Source organism: Lissotriton helveticus, chromosome 7 (genome assembly GCF_964261635.1).
Source record: "Lissotriton helveticus chromosome 7, aLisHel1.1, whole genome shotgun sequence".
Lineage (NCBI taxonomy): Eukaryota > Metazoa > Chordata > Amphibia > Caudata > Salamandridae > Lissotriton > Lissotriton helveticus.
This window is the reverse complement of record NC_136068.1, coordinates 1,859,814,692-1,859,835,579: the sequence shown is the minus strand read 5'-3', so window position 1 is coordinate 1,859,835,579 and position 20,888 is coordinate 1,859,814,692. Positions and strand designations below refer to the sequence as shown.

Sequence of the window (20,888 nt, the reverse complement as noted above, 5' to 3'; positions counted from 1 at the left end):
ATACCGCGGCAAGACTCATTGTGAATGCCCCGCCCCGAACTCCCTCACGCCCCCTCCTTTCTCTTCTTCACTGGCTTCCGGTGAAACAGCGCATTGACTTCAAAGTATGTTGTATAATGCATAAATGTATTTACGGATCCGGCCCTCAATACCTAAAAGACATATTTGTCCCCTACTTACCTGGACGTGTTTTACGCTCTAGCAGCACTATGCTGCTCCAGGTTCCTAGGGTGACGAGAGCAAGACAGGGAGGACGGGCCGTATCACTTAAAGGCCCAATGCTCTGGAATTCTTTGCCCCCATTGTTGAGACACACCTCTAACCATCTGTCCTTTAGAAGGAAGTTAAAAACATACCTTTTCTCACAAGACTGAAGTTATCTTTTGCAATTACTACAGTCTCTTGTCCCTGGTTGTTTCTATGATACCTAGTCAGAAGCTACGCGCGGAGATACCCCTTCGGGGCTGATTCAGGCGCGAAATAAGCATATAAATAAATAAATACATAAATTCTTTACTGGAAAGGAAACAAGCTTCCGGGGACCGGTTTCTGGCATTGCAGCCGTCTTCGGCCCCGCTTGCTTGAATCCTGATGGTGCAGTGAGCAAGTGACTCATGTCTGAGCATACCCTGCCACTCCTATAGTGGCCAAAACGATTCAGAAAGGGGGTGGTGATGGACAGAGAATCTGAGTTAAACAGAACACTCATACCCAGTCAAAAGATCAGGGCTTGATCCATCACCGTTTTTTAGCTCACTGCACCATCCCAGTTCAGAACCTGGCTACATGCAAATTAGTCTGTCCCTGGCCCAGTGCATCATGGGAACAGGGCAGACCAAACTACCAAGCCAATTCTTTACTGGAAAGGAAACAAGCTTCCGGGGACCGGTTTCTGGCATTGCAGCCGTCTTCGGCCCGGCTTGCTTGAATCCTGATGGTGCAGTGAGCAAGGGACTCATGTCTGAGCATACCCTGCCACTACTATAGTGGCCAAAACGATTCAGAAAGGGGGTGGTGATGGACAGAGCATCTGAGTTAAACAGAACACTCATACCCAGTCAAAAGATCAGGGCTTGATCCATCACCATTTTTTAACTCACAGCACCATCCCAGTTCAGAACCTGGCTACATGCAAATTAATCTGTCCCTGGCCCAGTGCATCATGGGAACAGGGCAGACCAAACTACCAAGCCAATTCTTTACTGGAAAGGAAACAAGCTTCCGGGGACCGGTTTCTGGCATTGCAGCCGTCTTTGGCCCGGCTTGCTTGAATCCTGATGGTGCAGTGAGCAAGGGACTCATGTCTGAGCATACCCTGCCACTCCTATAGTGACCAAAACGATTCAGAAAGGGGATGGTGATGGACAGAGCATCTGAGTTAAACAGAACACTCATACCCAGTCAGAAGATCAGGGCTTGATCCATCACCGTTTTTTAGCTCACTGCACCATCCCAGTTCAGAACCTGGCTACATGCAAATTAGTCTGTCTCTGGCCCAGTGCATCATGGGAACAGGGCAGACCAAACTACCAAGCCAATTCTTTACTGGAAAGGAAAAAAGCTTCCGGGGACCGGTTTCTGGCATTGCAGCCGTCTTCGGCCCGGCTTGGTTGAATCCTCATGGTGCAGTGAGCAAGGGACTCATGTCTGAGCATACATTGCCACTCCTATAGTGGCCAAAACGATTCAGAAAGGGGGTAGTGATGAACAGAGCATCTGAGTTAAACAGAACACTCATACCCAGTCAAAAGATCAGGGCTTGATCCATCACCGATTTTTAGCTCACTGCACCATCCCAGTTCAGAACCTGGCTACATGCAAATTAGTCTGTCCCTGGCCCAGTGCATCATGGGAACAGGGCAGACCAAACTACCAAGCCAATTCTTTACTGGAAAGCAAACAAGCTTCCGGGGACCGGTTTCTGGCATTGCAGCCGTCTTCAGCCCGGCTTGCTTGAATCCTGATGGTGCAGTGAGCAAGGGACTCATGTCTGAGCATACCCTGCCACTCCTATAGTGGCCAAAACGATTCAGAAAGGGGGTGGTGATGGACAGAGCATCTGAGTTAAACAGAAAACTCATACCCAGTCAAAAGATCAGGGCTTGATCCATCACGTTTTTTAGCTCACTGCACCATCCCAGTTCAGAACCTGGCTACATGCAAATTAGTCTATCCCTGGCCCAGTGCATCATGGGAACAGGGCAGACCAAACTACCAAGCCAATTCTTTACTGGAAAGGAAACAAGCTTCCGGGGACCGGTTTCTGGCATTGCAGTCATCTTCGGCCCGGCTTTCTTGAAACCTGATGGTGCAGTGAGCAAGGGACTCATGTCTGAGCATACCCTGCCACTCCTATAGTGGCCAAAACGATTCAGAAAGGGGGTGGTGATGGACAGAGCATCTGAGTTAAACAGAACACTCATACCCAGTCAAAAGATCAGGGCTTGATCCATCACCATTTTTTAGCTCACTGCACCATCCCAGTTCAGAACCTGGCTACATGCAAATTAGTCTGTCCCTGGCCCAGTGCATCATGGGAACAGGACAGACCAAACTACCAAGCCAATTCTTTACTGGAAAGGAAACAAGCTTCCGGGGACCGGTTTCTGGCATTGCAGCCGTCTCCGGCCCGGCTTGCTTGAATCCTGATGGTGCAGTGAGCAAGGGACTCATGTCTGAGCACACCCTGCCACTCCTATAGTGGCCAAAACGATTCAGAAAGGGGGTGGTGATGGACAGAGCATCTGAGTTAAACAGAACACTCATACCCAGTCAAAAGATCAGGGCTTGATCCATCACCATTTTTTAGCTCACTGCACCATCCCAGTTCAGAACCTGGCTACATGCAAATTAGTCTGTCTCTGGCCCAGTGCATCATGGGAACAGGGCAGACCAAACTACCAAGCCAATTCTTTACTGGAAAGGAAACAAGCTTCCGGGGACTGGTTTCTGGCATTGCAGCCGTCTTCGGCCCGGCTTGGTTGAATCCTCATGGTGCAGTGAGCAAGGGACTCATGTCTGAGCATACCCTGCCACTCCTATAGTGGCCAAAACGATTCAGAAAGGGGGTGGTGATGGACAGAGCATCTGAGTTAAACAGAACACTCATACACAGTCAAAAGATCAGGGCTTGATCCATCACCTTTTTTTAGCTCACTGCACCATCCCAGTTCAGAACCTGGCTACATGCAAATTAGTCTGTCCCTGGCCCAGTGCATCATGGGAACAGGGCAGACCAAACTACCAAGCCAATTCTTTACTGGAAAGGAAACAAGCTTCCGGGGACCGGTTTCTGGCATTGCAGCCGTCTTCGGCCCGGCTTGCTTGAATCCTGATGGTGCAGTGAGCAAGGGACTCATGTCTGAGCATACCCTGCCACTCCTATAGTGGCCAAAACGATTCAGAAAGGGGGTGGTGATGGACAGAGCATCTGAGTTAAACAGAACACTCATACCCAGTCAAAAGATCAGGGCTTGATCCATCACCGTTTTGTAGCTCACTGCACCATCCCAGTTCAGAACCTGGCTACATGCAAATTAGTCTGTCCCTGGCCCAGTGCATCATGGGAACAGGGCAGACCACACTACCAAGCCAATTCTTTACTGGAAAGGAAACAAGCTTCCGGGGACCGGTTTCTGGCATTGCAGCCGTCTTCGGCCCGGCTTGCTTGAATCCTGATGGTGCAGTGAGCAAGGGACTCATGTCTGAGCATACCCTGCCACTCCTATAGTGGCCAAAACGATTCAGAAAGGGGGTGGTGATGGACAGAGCATTTGAGTTAAACAGAACACTCATACCCAGTCAAAAGATCAGGGCTTGATCCATCACCGTTTTTAGCTCACTGCACCATCCCAGTTCAGAACTTGGCTACATGCAAATTAGTCTGTCCCTGGCCCAGTGCATCATGGGAACAGGGTACACCAAACTACCAAGCCAATTCTTTACTGGAAAGGAAACAAGCTTCCGGGGACCGGTTTCTGGCATTGCAGCCGTCTTCGGCCCGGCTTGCTTGAATCCTGATGGTGCAGTGAGCAAGGGACTCATGTCTGAGCATACCCTGCCACTCCTACAGTGGCCAAAACGATTCAGAAAGGGGGTGGTGATGGACAGAGCATCTGAGTTAAACTGAACACTCATACCCAGTCAAAAGATCAGGGCTTGATCCATCACCGTTTTTTAGCTCACTGCACCATCCCAGTTCAGAACCTGGCTAAATGCAAATTAGTCTGTCCCTGGCCCAGTGCATCATGGGAACAGGGCAGACCAAACTACCAAGCCAATTCTTTACTGGAAAGGAAACAAGCTTCCGGGGACCGGTTTCTGGCATTGCAGCCGTCTCCGGCCCGGCTTGCTTGAATCCTGATGGTGCAGTGAGCAAGGGACTCATGTCTGAGCACACCCTGCCACTCCTATAGTGGCCAAAACGATTCAGAAAGGGGGTGGTGATGGACAGAGCATCTGAGTTAAACAGAACACTCATACCCAGTCAAAAGATCAGGGCTTGATCCATCACCATTTTTTAGCTCACTGCACCATCCCAGTTCAGAACCTGGCTACATGCAAATTAGTCTGTCTCTGGCCCAGTGCATCATGGGAACAGGGCAGACCAAACTACCAAGCCAATTCTTTACTGGAAAGGAAACAAGCTTCCGGGGACTGGTTTCTGGCATTGCAGCCGTCTTCGGCCCGGCTTGGTTGAATCCTCATGGTGCAGTGAGCAAGGGACTCATGTCTGAGCATACCCTGCCACTCCTATAGTGGCCAAAACGATTCAGAAAGGGGGTGGTGATGGACAGAGCATCTGAGTTAAACAGAACACTCATACACAGTCAAAAGATCAGGGCTTGATCCATCACCTTTTTTTAGCTCACTGCACCATCCCAGTTCAGAACCTGGCTACATGCAAATTAGTCTGTCCCTGGCCCAGTGCATCATGGGAACAGGGCAGACCAAACTACCAAGCCAATTCTTTACTGGAAAGGAAACAAGCTTCCGGGGACCGGTTTCTGGCATTGCAGCCGTCTTCGGCCCGGCTTGCTTGAATCCTGATGGTGCAGTGAGCAAGGGACTCATGTCTGAGCATACCCTGCCACTCCTATAGTGGCCAAAACGATTCAGAAAGGGGGTGGTGATGGACAGAGCATCTGAGTTAAACAGAACACTCATACCCAGTCAAAAGATCAGGGCTTGATCCATCACCGTTTTGTAGCTCACTGCACCATCCCAGTTCAGAACCTGGCTACATGCAAATTAGTCTGTCCCTGGCCCAGTGCATCATGGGAACAGGGCAGACCAAACTACCAAGCCAATTCTTTACTGGAAAGGAAACAAGCTTCCGGGGACCGGTTTCTGGCATTGCAGCCGTCTTCGGCCCGGCTTGCTTGAATCCTGATGGTGCAGTGAGCAAGGGACTCATGTCTGAGCATACCCTGCCACTCCTATAGTGGCCAAAACGATTCAGAAAGGGGGTGGTGATGGACAGAGCATTTGAGTTAAACAGAACACTCATACCCAGTCAAAAGATCAGGGCTTGATCCATCACCGTTTTTAGCTCACTGCACCATCCCAGTTCAGAACTTGGCTACATGCAAATTAGTCTGTCCCTGGCCCAGTGCATCATGGGAACAGGGTACACCAAACTACCAAGCCAGTTCTTTACTGGAAAGGAAACAAGCTTCCGGGGACCGGTTTCTGGCATTGCAGCCGTCTTCGGCCCGGCTTGCTTGAATCCTGATGGTGCAGTGAGCAAGGGACTCATGTCTGAGCATACCCTGCCACTCCTACAGTGGCCAAAACGATTCAGAAAGGGGGTGGTGATGGACAGAGCATCTGAGTTAAACTGAACACTCATACCCAGTCAAAAGATCAGGGCTTGATCCATCACCGTTTTTTAGCTCACTGCACCATCCCAGTTCAGAACCTGGCTAAATGCAAATTAGTCTGTCCCTGGCCCAGTGCATCATGGGAACAGGACAGACCAAACTACCAAGCCAATTCTTTACTGGAAAGGAAACAAGCTTCCGGGGACCGGTTTCTGGCATTGCAGCCGTCTTCGGCCCGGCTTGCTTGAATCCTGATGGTGCAGTGAGCAAGTGACTCATGTCTGAGCATACCCTGCCACTCCTATAGTGGCCAAAACGATTCAGAAAGGGGGTGGTGATGGACAGAGCATCTGAGTTAAACAGAACACTCATACCCAGTCAAAAGATCAGGGCTTGATCCATCACCGTTTTTTAGCTCACTGCACCATCCCAGTTCAGAACCTGGCTACATGCAAATTAGTCTGTCCCTGGCCCAGTGCATCATGGGAACAGGGCAGACCAAACTACCAAGCCAATTCTTTACTGGAAAGGAAACAAGCTTCCGGGGACCGGTTTCTGGCATTGCAGCCGTCTTCGGCCCAGCTTGCTTGAATCCTGATGGTGCAGTGAGCAAGGGACTCATGTCTGAGCATACCCTGCCACTACTATAGTGGCCAAAACGATTCAGAAAGGGGGTGGTGATGGACAGAGCATCTGAGTTAAACAGAACACTCATACCCAGTCAAAAGATCAGGGCTTGATCCATCACCATTTTTTAACTCACAGCACCATCCCAGTTCAGAACCTGGCTACATGCAAATTAATCTGTCCCTGGCCCAGTGCATCATGGGAACAGGGCAGACCAAACTACCAAGCCAATTCTTTACTGGAAAGCAAACAAGCTTCCGGGGACCGGTTTCTGGCATTGCAGCCGTCTTTGGCCCGGCTTGCTTGAATCCTGATGGTGCAGTGAGCAAGGGACTCATGTCTGAGCATACCCTGCCACTCCTATAGTGGCCAAAACGATTCAGAAAGGTGATGGTGATGGACAGAGCATCTGAGTTAAACAGAACACTCATACCCAGTCAGAAGATCAGGGCTTGATCCATCACCGTTTTTTAGCTCACTGCACCATGCCCAGTTCAGAACCTGGCTACATGCAAATTAGTCTGTCTCTGGCCCAGTGCATCATGGGAACAGGGCAGACCAAACTACCAAGCCAATTCTTTACTGGAAAGGAAACAAGCTTCCGGGGACCGGTTTCTGGCATTGCAGCCGTCTTCGGCCCGGCTTGGTTGAATCCTCATGGTGCAGTGAGCAAGGGACTCATGTCTGAGCATACATTGCCACTCCTATAGTGGCCAAAACGATTCAGAAAGGGGGTAGTGATGAACAGAGCATCTGAGTTAAACAGAACACACATACCCAGTCGAAAGATCAGGGCTTGATCCATCACCGATTTTTAGCTCACTGCACCATCCCAGTTCAGAACCTGGCTACATGCAAATTAGTCTGTCCCTGGCCCAGTGCATCATGGGAACAGGGCTGACCAAACTACCAAGCCAATTCTTTACTGGAAAGCAAACAAGCTTCCGGGGACCGGTTTCTGGCATTGCAGCCGTCTTCAGCCCGGCTTGCTTGAATCCTGATGGTGCAGTGAGCAAGGGACTCATGTCTGAGCATACCCTGCCACTCCTATAGTGGCCAAAACGATTCAGAAAGGGGGTGGTGATGGACAGAGCATCTGAGTTAAACAGAAAACTCATACCCAGTCAAAAGATCAGGGCTTGATCCATCACGTTTTTTAGCTCACTGCACCATCCCAGTTCAGAACCTGGCTACATGCAAATTAGTCTATCCCTGGCCCAGTGCATCATGGGAACAGGGCAGACCAAACTACCAAGCCAATTCTTTACTGGAAAGGAAACAAGCTTCCGGGGACCGGTTTCTGGCATTGCAGTCATCTTCGGCCCGGCTTTCTTGAAACCTGATGGTGCAGTGAGCAAGGGACTCATGTCTGAGCATACCCTGCCACTCCTATAGTGGCCAAAACGATTCAGAAAGGGGGTGGTGATGGACAGAGCATCTGAGTTAAACAGAACACTCATACCCAGTCAAAAGATCAGGGCTTGATCCATCACCATTTTTTAGCTCACTGCACCATCCCAGTTCAGAACCTGGCTACATGCAAATTAGTCTGTCCCTGGCCCAGTGCATCATGGGAACAGGGCAGACCAAACTACCAAGCCAATTCTTTACTGGAAAGGAAACAAGCTTCCGGGGACCGGTTTCTGGCATTGCAGCCGTCTCCGGCCCGGCTTGCTTGAATCCTGATGGTGCAGTGAGCAAGGGACTCATGTCTGAGCACACCCTGCCACTCCTATAGTGGCCAAAACGATTCAGAAAGGGGGTGGTGATGGACAGAGCATCTGAGTTAAACAGAACACTCATACCCAGTCAAAAGATCAGGGCTTGATCCATCACCATTTTTTAGCTCACTGCACCATCCCAGTTCAGAACCTGGCTACATGCAAATTAGTCTGTCTCTGGCCCAGTGCATCATGGGAACAGGGCAGACCAAACTACCAAGCCAATTCTTTACTGGAAAGGAAACAAGCTTCCGGGGACCGGTTTCTGGCATTGCAGCCGTCTTCGGCCCGGCTTGGTTGAATCCTCATGGTGCAGTGAGCAAGGGACTCATGTCTGAGCATACCCTGCCACTCCTATAGTGGCCAAAACGATTCAGAAAGGGGGTGGTGATGGACAGAGCATCTGAGTTAAACAGAAAACTCATACCCAGTCAAAAGATCAGGGCTTGATCCATCACGTTTTTTAGCTCACTGCACCATCCCAGTTCAGAACCTGGCTACATGCAAATTAGTCTATCCCTGGCCCAGTGCATCATGGGAACAGGGCAGACCAAACTACCAAGCCAATTCTTTACTGGAAAGGAAACAAGCTTCCGGGGACCGGTTTCTGGCATTGCAGCCGTCTTCGGCCCGGCTTGCTTGAATCCTGATGGTGCAGTGAGCAAGGGACTCATGTCTGAGCATACCCTGCCACTCCTATAGTGGCCAAAACGATTCAGAAAGGGGGTGGTGATGGACAGAGCATCTGAGTTAAACAGAACACTCATACCCAGTCAAAAGATCAGGGCTTGATCCATCACCATTTTTTAGCTCACTGCACCATCCCAGTTCAGAACCTGGCTACATGCAAATTAGTCTGTCCCTGGCCCAGTGCATCATGGGAACAGGGCAGACCAAACTACCAAGCCAATTCTTTACTGGAAAGGAAACAAGCTTCCGGGGACCGGTTTCTGGCATTGCAGCCGTCTCCGGCCCGGCTTGCTTGAATCCTGATGATGCAGTGAGCAAGGGACTCATGTCTGAGCACACCCTGCCACTCCTATAGTGGCCAAAACGATTCAGAAAGGGGGTGGTGATGGACAGAGCATCTGAGTTAAACAGAACACCCATACCCAGTCAAAAGATCAGGGCTTGATCCATCACCATTTTTTAGCTCACTGCACCATCCCAGTTCAGAACCTGGCTACATGCAAATTAGTCTGTCTCTGGCCCAGTGCATCATGGGAACAGGGCAGACCAAACTACCAAGCCAATTCTTTACTGGAAAGGAAACAAGCTTCCGGGGACCGGTTTCTGGCATTGCAGCCGTCTTCGGCCCGGCTTGGTTGAATCCTCATGGTGCAGTGAGCAAGGGACTCATGTCTGAGCATACCCTGCCACTCCTATAGTGGCCAAAACGATTCAGAAAGGGGGTGGTGATGGACAGAGCATCTGAGTTAAACAGAACACTCATACACAGTCAAAAGATCAGGGCTTGATCCATCACCGTTTTTTAGCTCACTGCACCATCCCAGTTCAGAACCTGGCTACATGCAAATTAGTCTGTCCCTGGCCCAGTGCATCATGGTAACAGGGCAGACCAAACTACCAAGCCAATTCTTTACTGGAAAGGAAACAAGCTTCCAGGGACCGGTTTCTGGCATTGCAGCCGTCTTCAGCCCGGCTTGCTTGAATCCTGATGGTGCAGTGAGCAAGGGACTCATGTCTGAGCATACCCTGCCACTCCTATAGTGGCCAAAACGATTCAGAAAGGGGGTGGTGATGGACAGAGCATCTGAGTTAAACAGAACACTCATACCCAGTCAAAAGATCAGGGCTTGATCCATCACCGTTTTTTAGCTCACTGCACCATCCCAGTTCAGATCCTGGCTACATGCAAATTAGTCTGTCCCTGGCCCAGTGCATCATGGGAACAGGGCAGACCAAACTACCAAGCCAATTCTTTACTGGAAAGGAAACAAGCTTCCGGGGACCGGTTTCTGGCATTGCAGCTGTCTTCGGTCCGGCTTGCTTGAATCCTGATGGCACAGTGAGCAAGGGACTCATGTCTGAGCATACCCTGCCACTCCTATAGTGGCCAAAACAATTCAGAAAGGGGGTGGTGATGGACAGAGCATCTGAGTTAAACAGAACACTCATACCCAGTCAGAAGATCAGGGTTTGATCCATCACCGTTTTTTAGCTCACTGCACCATCCCAGTTCAGAACCTGGCTACATACAAATTAGTCTGTCCCTGGCCCAGTGCATCATGGAAACAGGGCAGACCAAACTACCAAGCCAATTCTTTACTGGAAAGGAAACAAGCTTCCGGGGACCGGTTTCTGGCATTGCAGTCATCTTCGGCCCGGCTTTCTTGAAACCTGATGGTGCAGTGAGCAAGGGACTCATGTCTGAGCATACCCTGCCACTCCTATAGTGGCCAAAACGATTCAGAAAGGGGGTGGTGATGGACAGAGCATCTGAGTTAAACAGAACACTCATACCCAGTCAAAAGATCAGGGCTTGATCCATCACCATTTTTTAGCTCACTGCACCATCCCAGTTCAGAACCTGGCTACATGCAAATTAGTCTGTCCCTGGCCCAGTGCATCATGGGAACAGGGCAGACCAAACTACCAAGCCAATTCTTTACTGGAAAGGAAACAAGCTTCCGGGGACCGGTTTCTGGCATTGCAGCCGTCTCCGGCCCGGCTTGCTTGAATCCTGATGGTGCAGTGAGCAAGGGACTCATGTCTGAGCACACCCTGCCACTCCTATAGTGGCCAAAACGATTCAGAAAGGGGGTGGTGATGGACAGAGCATCTGAGTTAAACAGAACACTCAAACCCAGTCAAAAGATCAGGGCTTGATCCATCACCATTTTTTAGCTCACTGCACCATCCCAGTTCAGAACCTGGCTATATGCAAATTAGTCTGTCTCTGGCCCAGTGCATCATGGGAACAGGGCAGACCAAACTACCAAGCCAATTCTTTACTGGAAAGGAAACAAGCTTCCGGGGATTGGTTTCTGGCATTGCAGCCGTCTTCGGCCCGGCTTGCTTGAATCCTCATGGTGCAGTGAGCAAGGGACTCATGTCTGAGCATACCCTGCCACTTCTATAGTGGCCAAAACGATTCAGAAAGGGGGTGGTGATGGACAGAGCATCTGAGTTAAACAGAACACTCATACACAGTCAAAAGATCAGGGCTTGATCCATCACCGTTTTTTAGCTCACTGCACCATCTCAGTTCAGAACCTGGCTACATGCAAATTAGTCTGTCTCTGGCCCAGTGCAAATTGGTAACAGGGCAGACCAAACTACCAAGCCAATTCTTTACTGGAAAGGAAACAAGCTTCCGGGGACCGGTTTCTGGCATTGCAGCCGTCTTCAGCCCGGCTTGCTTGAATCCTGATGGTGCAGTGAGCAAGGGACTCATGTCTGAGCATACCCTGCCACTCCTATAGTGGCCAAAACGATTCAGAAAGGGGGTGGTGATGGACAGAGCATCTGAGTTAAACAGAACACTCATACCCAGTCAAAAGATCAGGGCTTGATCCATCACCGTTTTTTAGCTCACTGCACCATCCCAGTTCAGAACCTGGCTACATACAAATTAGTCTGTCCCTGGCCCAGTGCATCATGGGAACAGGGCAGACCAAACTACCAAGCCAATTCTTTACTGGAAAGGAAACAAGCTTCCGGGGCCCGGTTTCTGGCATTGCAGCTATCTTCGGCCCGGCTTGCTTGAATCCTGATGGTGCAGTGAGCAAGGGACTCATGTCTGAGCATACCCTGCCACTCCTATAGTTGCCAAAACGATTCAGAAAGGGGGTGGTGACGGACAGAGCATCTGAGTTAAACAGAACACTCATACCCAGTCAAAAGATCAGGGCTTGATCCATCACCGTTTTTTAGCTCACTGCACCATCCCAGTTCAGAACCTGGCTACATGCAAATTAGTCTGTCCCTGGCCCAGTGCATCATGGGAACAGGGCAGACCAAACTACCAAGCCAATTCTTTACTGGAAAGGAAACAAGCTTCCGGGGACCGGTTTCTGGCATTGCAGCAGTCTTCGGCCCGGCTTGCTTGATTCCTGATGGTGCAGTGAGCAAGGGACTCATGTCTGAGCATACCCCGCCACTCCTATAGTGGCCAAAACGATTCAGAAAGGGGGTGGTGATGGACAGAGCATCTGAGTTAAACAGAACACTCATACCCAGTCAAAAGATCAGGGCTTGATCCATCACCGTTTTTTAGCTCACTGCTCCATCCCAGTTCAGAACCTGGCTACATGCAAATTAGTCTGTCCCTGGCCCAGTGCATCATGGGAACAGGGCAGACCAAACTACCAAGCCAATTCTTTACTGGAAAGGAAACAAGCTTCCGGGGACCGGTTTCTGGAATTGCAGCCGTCTTCGGCCCGGCTTGCTTGATTCCTGATGGTGCAGTGAGCAAGGGACTCATGTCTGAGCATACCCTGCCACTCCTATAGTGGCCAAAACGATTCAGAAAGGGGGTGGTGATCGACAGAGCATCTGAGTTAAACAGAACACTCATACCCAGTCAAAAGATCAGGGCTTGATCCATCACTGTTTTTTAGCTCACTGCACCATCCCAGTTCAGAACCTGGCTACATGCAAATTAGTCTGTCCCTGGCCCAGTGCATCATGGGAACAGGGCAGACCAAACTACCATGCCAATTCTTTACTGGAAAGGAAACAAGCTTCCGGGGACCGGTTTCTGGCATTGCAGCCGTCTTCGGCCCAGCTTGCTTGAATCCTGATGGTGCAGTGAGCAAGGGACTGATGTCTGAGCATACCCTGCCACTCCTATAGTGGCCAAAACGATTCAGAAAGGGGGTGGTGATGGACAGAGCATCTGAGTTAAACAGAACACTCATACCCAGTCAAAAGATCAGGGCTTGATCCATCACCGGTTTTTAGCTCACTGCACCATCCCAGTTCAGAACCTGGCTACATGCAAGCCGGGCCGAAGACGGCTGCAATGCCAGAAACCGGTCCCCGGAAGCTTGTTTCCTTTCCAGTAAAGAATTGGCTTGGTAGTTTGGTCTGCCCTGTTCCCATGATGCACTGGGCCAGGGTCAGACTAATTTGCTTGTAGCCAGGTTCTGAGCTGGGATGGTGCAGTGAGCTAAAAAACGATGATGGATCAAGCATTGATCTTTTGACATGGGTAGGAGTGTTCTGCTTAATTCAGATACTCTGTCCATCACCACCCCCTTTTGTGAATCGTTTTGGCCACCATAAGTGTGGTAGGGTATACTCAGATGTAAGTCCCTTGCTCACTGCACCATCAGGATTCAAGCAAGCCGGGCCGAAGACGGCTGCAATGCCAGACCCCGGTCCCCGGAAGCTTGTTTCCTTTCCAGTAAAGAATTGGCTTGGAAGTTTGATCTGCCCTGTTCCCATGATGCACTGGGCCAGGGTCAGACTAATTTGCATGTAGCCAGGTTCTGAGCCGGGATGGTGCATTGAGCTAAAAAAAGGTGATGGATCATGCCCTGATCTTTTGACATGGGTAGGAGTGTTCTGCTTAATTCAGACACTCTGTCCATCACCACCCCCTTTTGTGAATCGTTTTGGCCACCATAAGTGTGGTAGGGTATACTCAGATGTGAGTCCCTTGCTCACTGCACCATCAGGATTCAAGCAAGCCGGTCCGAAGACGACTGCAATGCCAGAAACCGGTCCCCGGAAGCTTGTTTCCTTTCCAGTAAAGAATTGGCTTGGTAGTTTGGTCTGCCCTGTTCCCATGATGCACTTGGCCAGGGTCAGACTAATTTGCATGTAGCCAGGTTCTGAGCTGGGATGGTGCAGTGAGCTAAAAAACGGTGATGGATCAAGCCCTGATCTTTTGACATGGGTAGGAGTGTTCTACTCAATTCAGATACTCTGTCCATCACCACCCCCTTTTGTGAATCGTTTTGGCCACCATAAGTGTGGTAGGGTATACTCAGATGTGAGTCCCTTGCTCACTGCACCATCAGGATTCAAGCAAGCCGGGCCGAAGACGGCTGCAATGCCAGAAACCGGTCCCCGGAAGCTTGTTTCCTTTCCAGTAAAGAATTGGCTTGGTAGTTTGGTCTGCCCTGTTCCCATGATGCACTGTGCCAGGGTCAGACTAATTTGCATGTAGCCAGGTTTTGAGCTGGGATGGTGCAGTGAGCTAAAAAACGGTGATGGATCAAGCCCTGATCTTTTGACATGGGTAGGAGTGTTCTGCTTAATTCAGATACTCTGTCCATCACCACCCCCTTTTGTGAATCGTTTTGGCCAACATAAGTGTGGTAGGGTATACTCAGATGTGAGTCCCTTGCTCACTGCACCATCAGGATTCAAGCAAGCCGGGCCGAAGATGGCTGCAATGCCAGAAACCGGTCCCCGGAAGCTTGTTTCCTTTCCAGTAAATATTTGGCTTGGTAGTTTGGTCTGCCCTGTTTCCATGATGCACTGGGCCAGGGTCAGACTATTTTGCATGTAGCCAGGTTCTGAGCTGGGATGGTGCAGTGATCTAAAAAACGGTGATGGATCAAGCCCTGATCTTTTGACATGGGTAGGAGTGCTCTGCTTAATTCAGATACTCTGTCCATCACCACCCCCTTTTGTGAATCGTTTTGGCCACCATAAGTGTGGTAGGGTATACTCAGATGTAAGTCCCTTGCTCACTGCACCATCAGGATTCAAGCAAGCCGGGCCGAAGACGGCTGCAATGCCAGAAACCGGACCCCGGAAGCTTGTTTCCTTTCCAGTAAAGAATTGGCTTGGTAGTTTGGTCTGCCCTGTTCCCATGATGCACTGGGCCAGGGTCAGACTAATTTGCATGTAGCCAGGTTCTGAGCTGGGATGGTGCAGTGAGCTAAAAAACGGTGATGGATCAAGCCCTGATCTTTTGACATGGGTAGGAGTGTTCTGCTTAATTCAGATACTCTGTCCATCACCACCCCCTTTTGTGAATCGTTTTGGCCACCATAAGTGTGGTAGGGTACACTCAGATGTGAGTCACTTGCTCAATGCACCATCAGGATTCAAGCAAGCCGGGCCGAAGATGGCTGCAATGCCAGAAACCGGTCCCCGGAAGCTTGTTTCCTTTCCAGTAAAGAATTGGCCTGGTAGTTTGGTCTGCCCTGTTTCCATGATGCACTGGGCCAGGGTCAGACTAATTTGCATGTAGCCAGGTTCTGAGCTGGGATGGTGCAGTGAGCTAAAAAACGGTGATGGATCAAGCCCTGATCTTTTGACATGGGTAGGAGTGTTCTGCTTAATTCAGATACTCTTTCCATCACCACCCCCTTTAGCTGATGCCGGGCTGATGAAGGATGATGCCCCAAAACTGGTCCCAGGATGCTTGTGTCTGGTCCAGCGAGGACCTGGCTTGGCAGTTGGGGCTGGACTGTTCCCATGAGGCACAGGGTCAAGACTGATTTGCATATGGCTGGGTCTAAACTGGAGTGGCATGGTGAGCAAAAGAATTAATGATTTAACGCAAATCTCTTGCCTGGGGTAAACGCTTTAATTTGTTCAGCATTCCGTCCATTAATTGTGTGTCTTTTGGAATGTTCCCATGAGGCACATGGTCAAGACTGATTTGCATATGGCTGGGTCCAAACTGGGGTGGCGTGGTGAGCAAAAGAACAATGGATTTAACCCAGATCTATTGACTAGGGATGAATGTTTGATTTGCTCTGTATTCTGTTCCTCATCTGTGTGTCTTTTGCCCAATTCACCAAGTGCATGAACACCAACCTGATTTTAATGAGACAAAAGTCAACCTTCAAAATGCAGATCGGGCACAAGCATCTAGGCCAAGGAAGGTTCATGAATAGCTGCCCCTTCTCCCCCCCCCGCCTGTCTCCATCCTCCACTTCCCCAGATGCTCTCCTTGCCCCCGAGCAGCTGTTCGCAACCTACCACATACATTTACCACCTGCTCAAAACCCCTGGTAAATAAGAGCAGACATGGCAAATAGTCTGCCCATGCTAGACACAGCCATGTGGCTGCCTACCCAGTAACACTGAGTACACTTTTTAGTACCCATTCTGAGTGGAATAGCTTAATCTGAGGGCTGGGATACCGGCCAGAGAGGTTAATTTTGGGCAGACAGTCTCCGACTCATTTTGCGAAATAACAATGACCGCATATTGCTCAAATTATGAATTAGAGAGGTTCACATAAGTATTGAGGATGTTATGAGGAAATCACTCAGTGGTAGGGTTTGAGTAGAATGAGAATGTAGTTGCAAGTCATTTTAATTCAAGTTTAGTAACAAGCCTCAAAAGGTGGATTTTTTTCCTACCACAAATGTACAATGTGTACATAGGAAGAAAAAGTATGGAATGTAAAAGTTATTATTACTGTCATGAAATAATAGGAACTTACAAATATCAACTAATGATGATAATTTCCATATATTATATGTATTATATGTATAATATATTATTATTAAGAATCATAATAACTCGTTTTTTAAACCTCTTCAGGCTGCAGTTTTTTCTTTTCCAATCACTGTTAATTAAGGCTTTTGCTGTTACCCAATTTGATGGTGCTCAGTGTACCAACTTTGAAGGATGTGAAGCAGAATTATGCTTCTGAAACTTAAACTCAGCCATCTTCCAGTGTAAATATGTAGTCTGTGTCTGGCAACTACCAAGGATTATTTTCACACTCATGTTTTTCTTGTCTCTTTATATGCAGCCTGGACAAAAGAACAAACATGCAATGAATGCCTCCCTGGGCAAATGGAAAAGAACTTGTCAACTGAGTTCATTATTGTGGGGTTTGAGGGTAATGGGCAGTTAAGAGTCGCTCTTTTTGTCATTTTATTGTTGATTTACCTACTGACACTGTTAGGAAACTTTGTTATCATGACAATTGTCTATTGTAGCACAAATTTACACCTGCCAATGTATTTTTTTCTTACAAACTTGTCGTTCCTCGACCTCACTTACACAACAATCATTTTCCCAAAATTGTTGGCCCATTTTTTCCTGAGGAGCACACAGATTTCTTTCTTCAAATGTCTGCTGCAAATGTATTTCTTCTTTTCGATGCTGTCTATTGAGCTCATCCTGCTGACCGTGATGGCTTATGATCGATATGTGGCCATCTGCAACCCCTTACGCTACTCCACCATCATGAGTAAGACAGCGTGCATCCAACTGGCCATAGGGACTTGGATGACCGGTTTCTTAGTTCCTCTACCACATACCAAACTGGTGTCTGAACTTTCTTTCTGTGCCTCACGAACCATCAACCACTTCTTCTGTGACATGACAGCTTTAATCAAACTCTCTTGCACCAGCACTCATACTATTGAGGCACTCACTTACCTCGTTGGCGTGGTAGTGGCAATGGTGCCATTTCTCTTCATTGTCATATCTTACATCAACATAATTTCAGCTGTCTTGAAAATACGGTCTACTAAGGGGCGGTGCAAGGCTTTCTCCACATGCGGCTCTCATCTCACTGTGGTTGTGCTGTTCTGCGGATCTCTCTTTTCTACCTACATGCGGCCAACATCAACATATTCGATGAACAGTAACAAACTGCTTTCTTTGTCATATGTTGCAGTTGCTCCATTGTGCAATCCTATTATATATAGTATGAAAAACAAAGAGTTTACAAATGCTATAAGAAAACTAAAGAGCACAGCATAGCGTGCACAAATCTAAGAACGAGGTGGCAGGAATGCACCATTACTACTTACAAATGGTGCATACCTGGTCCCTCCCTGCACTGACACGCTGAGTGCAATCCTCTGAGGCTTTTTCCTCTTTCTATGTGTGCTGCATTTTGCAAAACATGAGGAAAAAGAAACATATTTCTCCTTGTTTTTCCTCACCTGGGAAGGCGAGCATTTTGATGCATTTTAAAACATTACCAGGTTTACTAGTGTTAGTTAATCTAGAAATGTGCCAAAATAATAGAAGGATGCTTCAGAACACCCACTCTCCACCGATGGAGCACCTTCCCAGCGCAGAGTAATGCCACACAATATGGCTCTACATGGCATCATAAAGGTCACTGAAGGCTCTGTGTTGCCTTAGCACTGCCTTGTAACGCCTTTCGTGATGCAACGGCACCTCAAGAGCTTCACAAATCTGGGCTATGTGCTTTCATGTTTGGTAGTTGGTATACCGGTGCATAGGAAATTGATTAATATTACAACTTGATAGGAATGTATTAATTTAATAAATATCGATCTAGTCCGTTTGGCGGACAATTCTTGTCATTCCCGATTTTTCTGTGAAACACTAATTTGAATTTAGTATTGTTGCATGTTCTTCTTCATTCCTGGTGTTTGCAACAACTGCCCAATATCCTTTACATAACACTTTTTAACAAATCATTCAGCTTTACATATGGCTTTTGGCTGATGCCTAATCCACATTGACACAATGTTAATTTCCTGTGTACAGAATGAGAATGTGATCAAAATGACCGGATAAAAGATTTGATTGTTAAAGGCTCTCAGCCCTTTGAATTACCACTATCATTTTCTATGCTTTGAATAATTGTCATGTTTTTAATATTGTTGTACATTCTATATGCATGTGCTGTTCGCAGTGAATGGGTTATGAATACATAATATGCCATTTTGGACATGTGGCTCACATTTACTTACAAATCTCCAGCATCATTATGGTGTACTGGGTGATATAGCTATGGGGCCTTATCTTTGAGTACACTTTGCAAATACTGTTTTGAGTCTAGTCAGGCTAATTTACTTAACCTTAGCTCAACCCTGGGTTACTGTGGATGTGAGCAGTAAGGCTTGGCAAAGGAACGTAGGGCCTCATTTATGAGGAACTGGCTTAGGGCTTAGCCGCATGTCTTTTTGCTGTGCTGCCCTATGCCAATGTGAAAGGGCAGGAGAGCACCATATTCTCCCTGCGCTGGTGCACAATTTGCTGCCTAGCACCAACATAGGCACCCTTGCACCATGGTGCAAGGGTGCCTCCATTGCAGGCAAGATTGTTTTTGTGCAGGAAGGTGGATCTTCCTTTGCAGAAACAATCCTGAGAGGAGTTTTCCCTCTATGTATGCTGCTGCAGCACACCCAGAAAGAGGAAAAAATAATGTTAGACAAAACAATTTCTCCTTGTTACATCTGCTCTGGGGAGGCATATGATTTTGGTGCTGCCCAAGGTTTACGTGTTTAAGTAAATCTGGAGCAGCATCAAAATCAATGGACGGAAAATCCATTCACGCAGAGTATTGAAAGGCAGAGATTTGCGTTGCTTTGTCTTACACCATATCTATCAGCCTTGCAAAGACATGCTAGTGGCTTTCTGTTGCCTCATAGATATGACTGCGAGACTTACTCTGACGGAGCATCAAAAAATGTGACGCTCCTGTAGCACAAGCCGCTCATAAATAAACCCCTTAGTATAAAACATTGAACAGCACCAATTTAAAAAAGTGGTGGTGTGTGAGCGGCATGGTTGCAGCTCAGAGATGTGCACACAGCCCTGACGGACGCACTCTGGCTGCATGCTGAGGTAAACAACCTTTACAACGCAACTTTTACCACGCAGTGCCTTTACGACGCAACCATTACAACGCATGTCATTACAACGCATTGCGCTGGGGGCGCTCTAGGATAGGGAATTGATTTAATTTACTATCCAACACCTTCCCTACTATCCACGGGGACTGGAGTTGGAAGAGTAAATTAAACTATTCACTATCCAGCACCCCAAAGCGCTATGCGTTGTAACAGCATGCGTTGTAAAAACTGCGTCGTAACAGCATGCGTGGTAAAAGCATGCGTTGTAGTGTCATACATCCCATGCTGATATTACCACATTGAGGACGGAAGCAGTGCCCTGGCCTCCACATCACAAAGCCCTCTCTCACGGTGTGCAACAGTGCAAGGAGACACTGCAGCCTGGAGAAAAGAGATAGCGCCATTACCGCCCCCAATCATGGACCTTACATAATATTTAAGACAAAAACTATGGCAACAGAGTTCAGGCAAAGAACTCCTAAAATGACATATCCTATACGGGCTTTCTAAAACCAATGAGTTCAGTAACGCATTCTAAATTACCCGGAAACGTGTTCCATACATGTAATACACAGCAGGGACATTTTTTGCATGCTTCTTTGTGGTAATAGTAGGTTGTTAGTAAGTAATAGTAAGTTTTGTCACACAACAAAAAAGAGACACAACAACAATTTATGAACATAGAGCATATGTTTATGATTCTTAGAGAACCTGATCATCAAAATCCACCAGAGGGTTCCAAAGATACAGATTTAGATGTTTTTATCAATTTTAAAAGCAACCGCCAGCAAGCATTAGCCATCAAAAAGTTTGTATACTTTTCAGAAATATAAAAGAGTCAGTGAGAGTACTCCGCCCCAGTTGGTTGACCAAATCTATCAGGAAAAAGGTTTAAGGGGCCATAGAGGATACTTTGGACAGTTACCTGGCCACTAGAACATTTTTAAGGCAACTCCAGTCTTTACAGGACAACTGACATAGCCATGAAGTGAGTGGTCCTGATGCTGAGGATACAAGCAAAAGATGCACAAGGGATGATATGGTTAACCACATCGATGCTATGCATTTTCCCGCTGTGTGCTGGAATCAACAAAAACACATGTTACATGACGAGCTGGGCTCGTCATGAGCGTAGCAGGAGGCTACCTCATGACGAGCCCAGCTCGTCATGAGTGTGGAAGGGGTTAAGGTGCAGTCGACTGAAGTGT

General features: G+C 48.1%; 1 protein-coding gene across 1 annotated transcript in view; it reads left to right on the top strand.

The window, feature by feature from the left end:
• The window catches only part of LOC144769764 (olfactory receptor 5G9-like), a 93,997-nt gene extending 76,170 nt beyond the window's left edge, over window positions 1-17,827 (top strand). Inside the window, exon 3 of the mRNA XM_078653943.1 lies at window positions 16,866-17,827. Within this exon, the coding sequence (XP_078510069.1) occupies window positions 16,866-17,827 (962 nt within the window). The remainder of the gene's footprint in view (window positions 1-16,865) is intronic.
• Window positions 17,828-20,888: the final 3,061 nt, after the last annotated feature.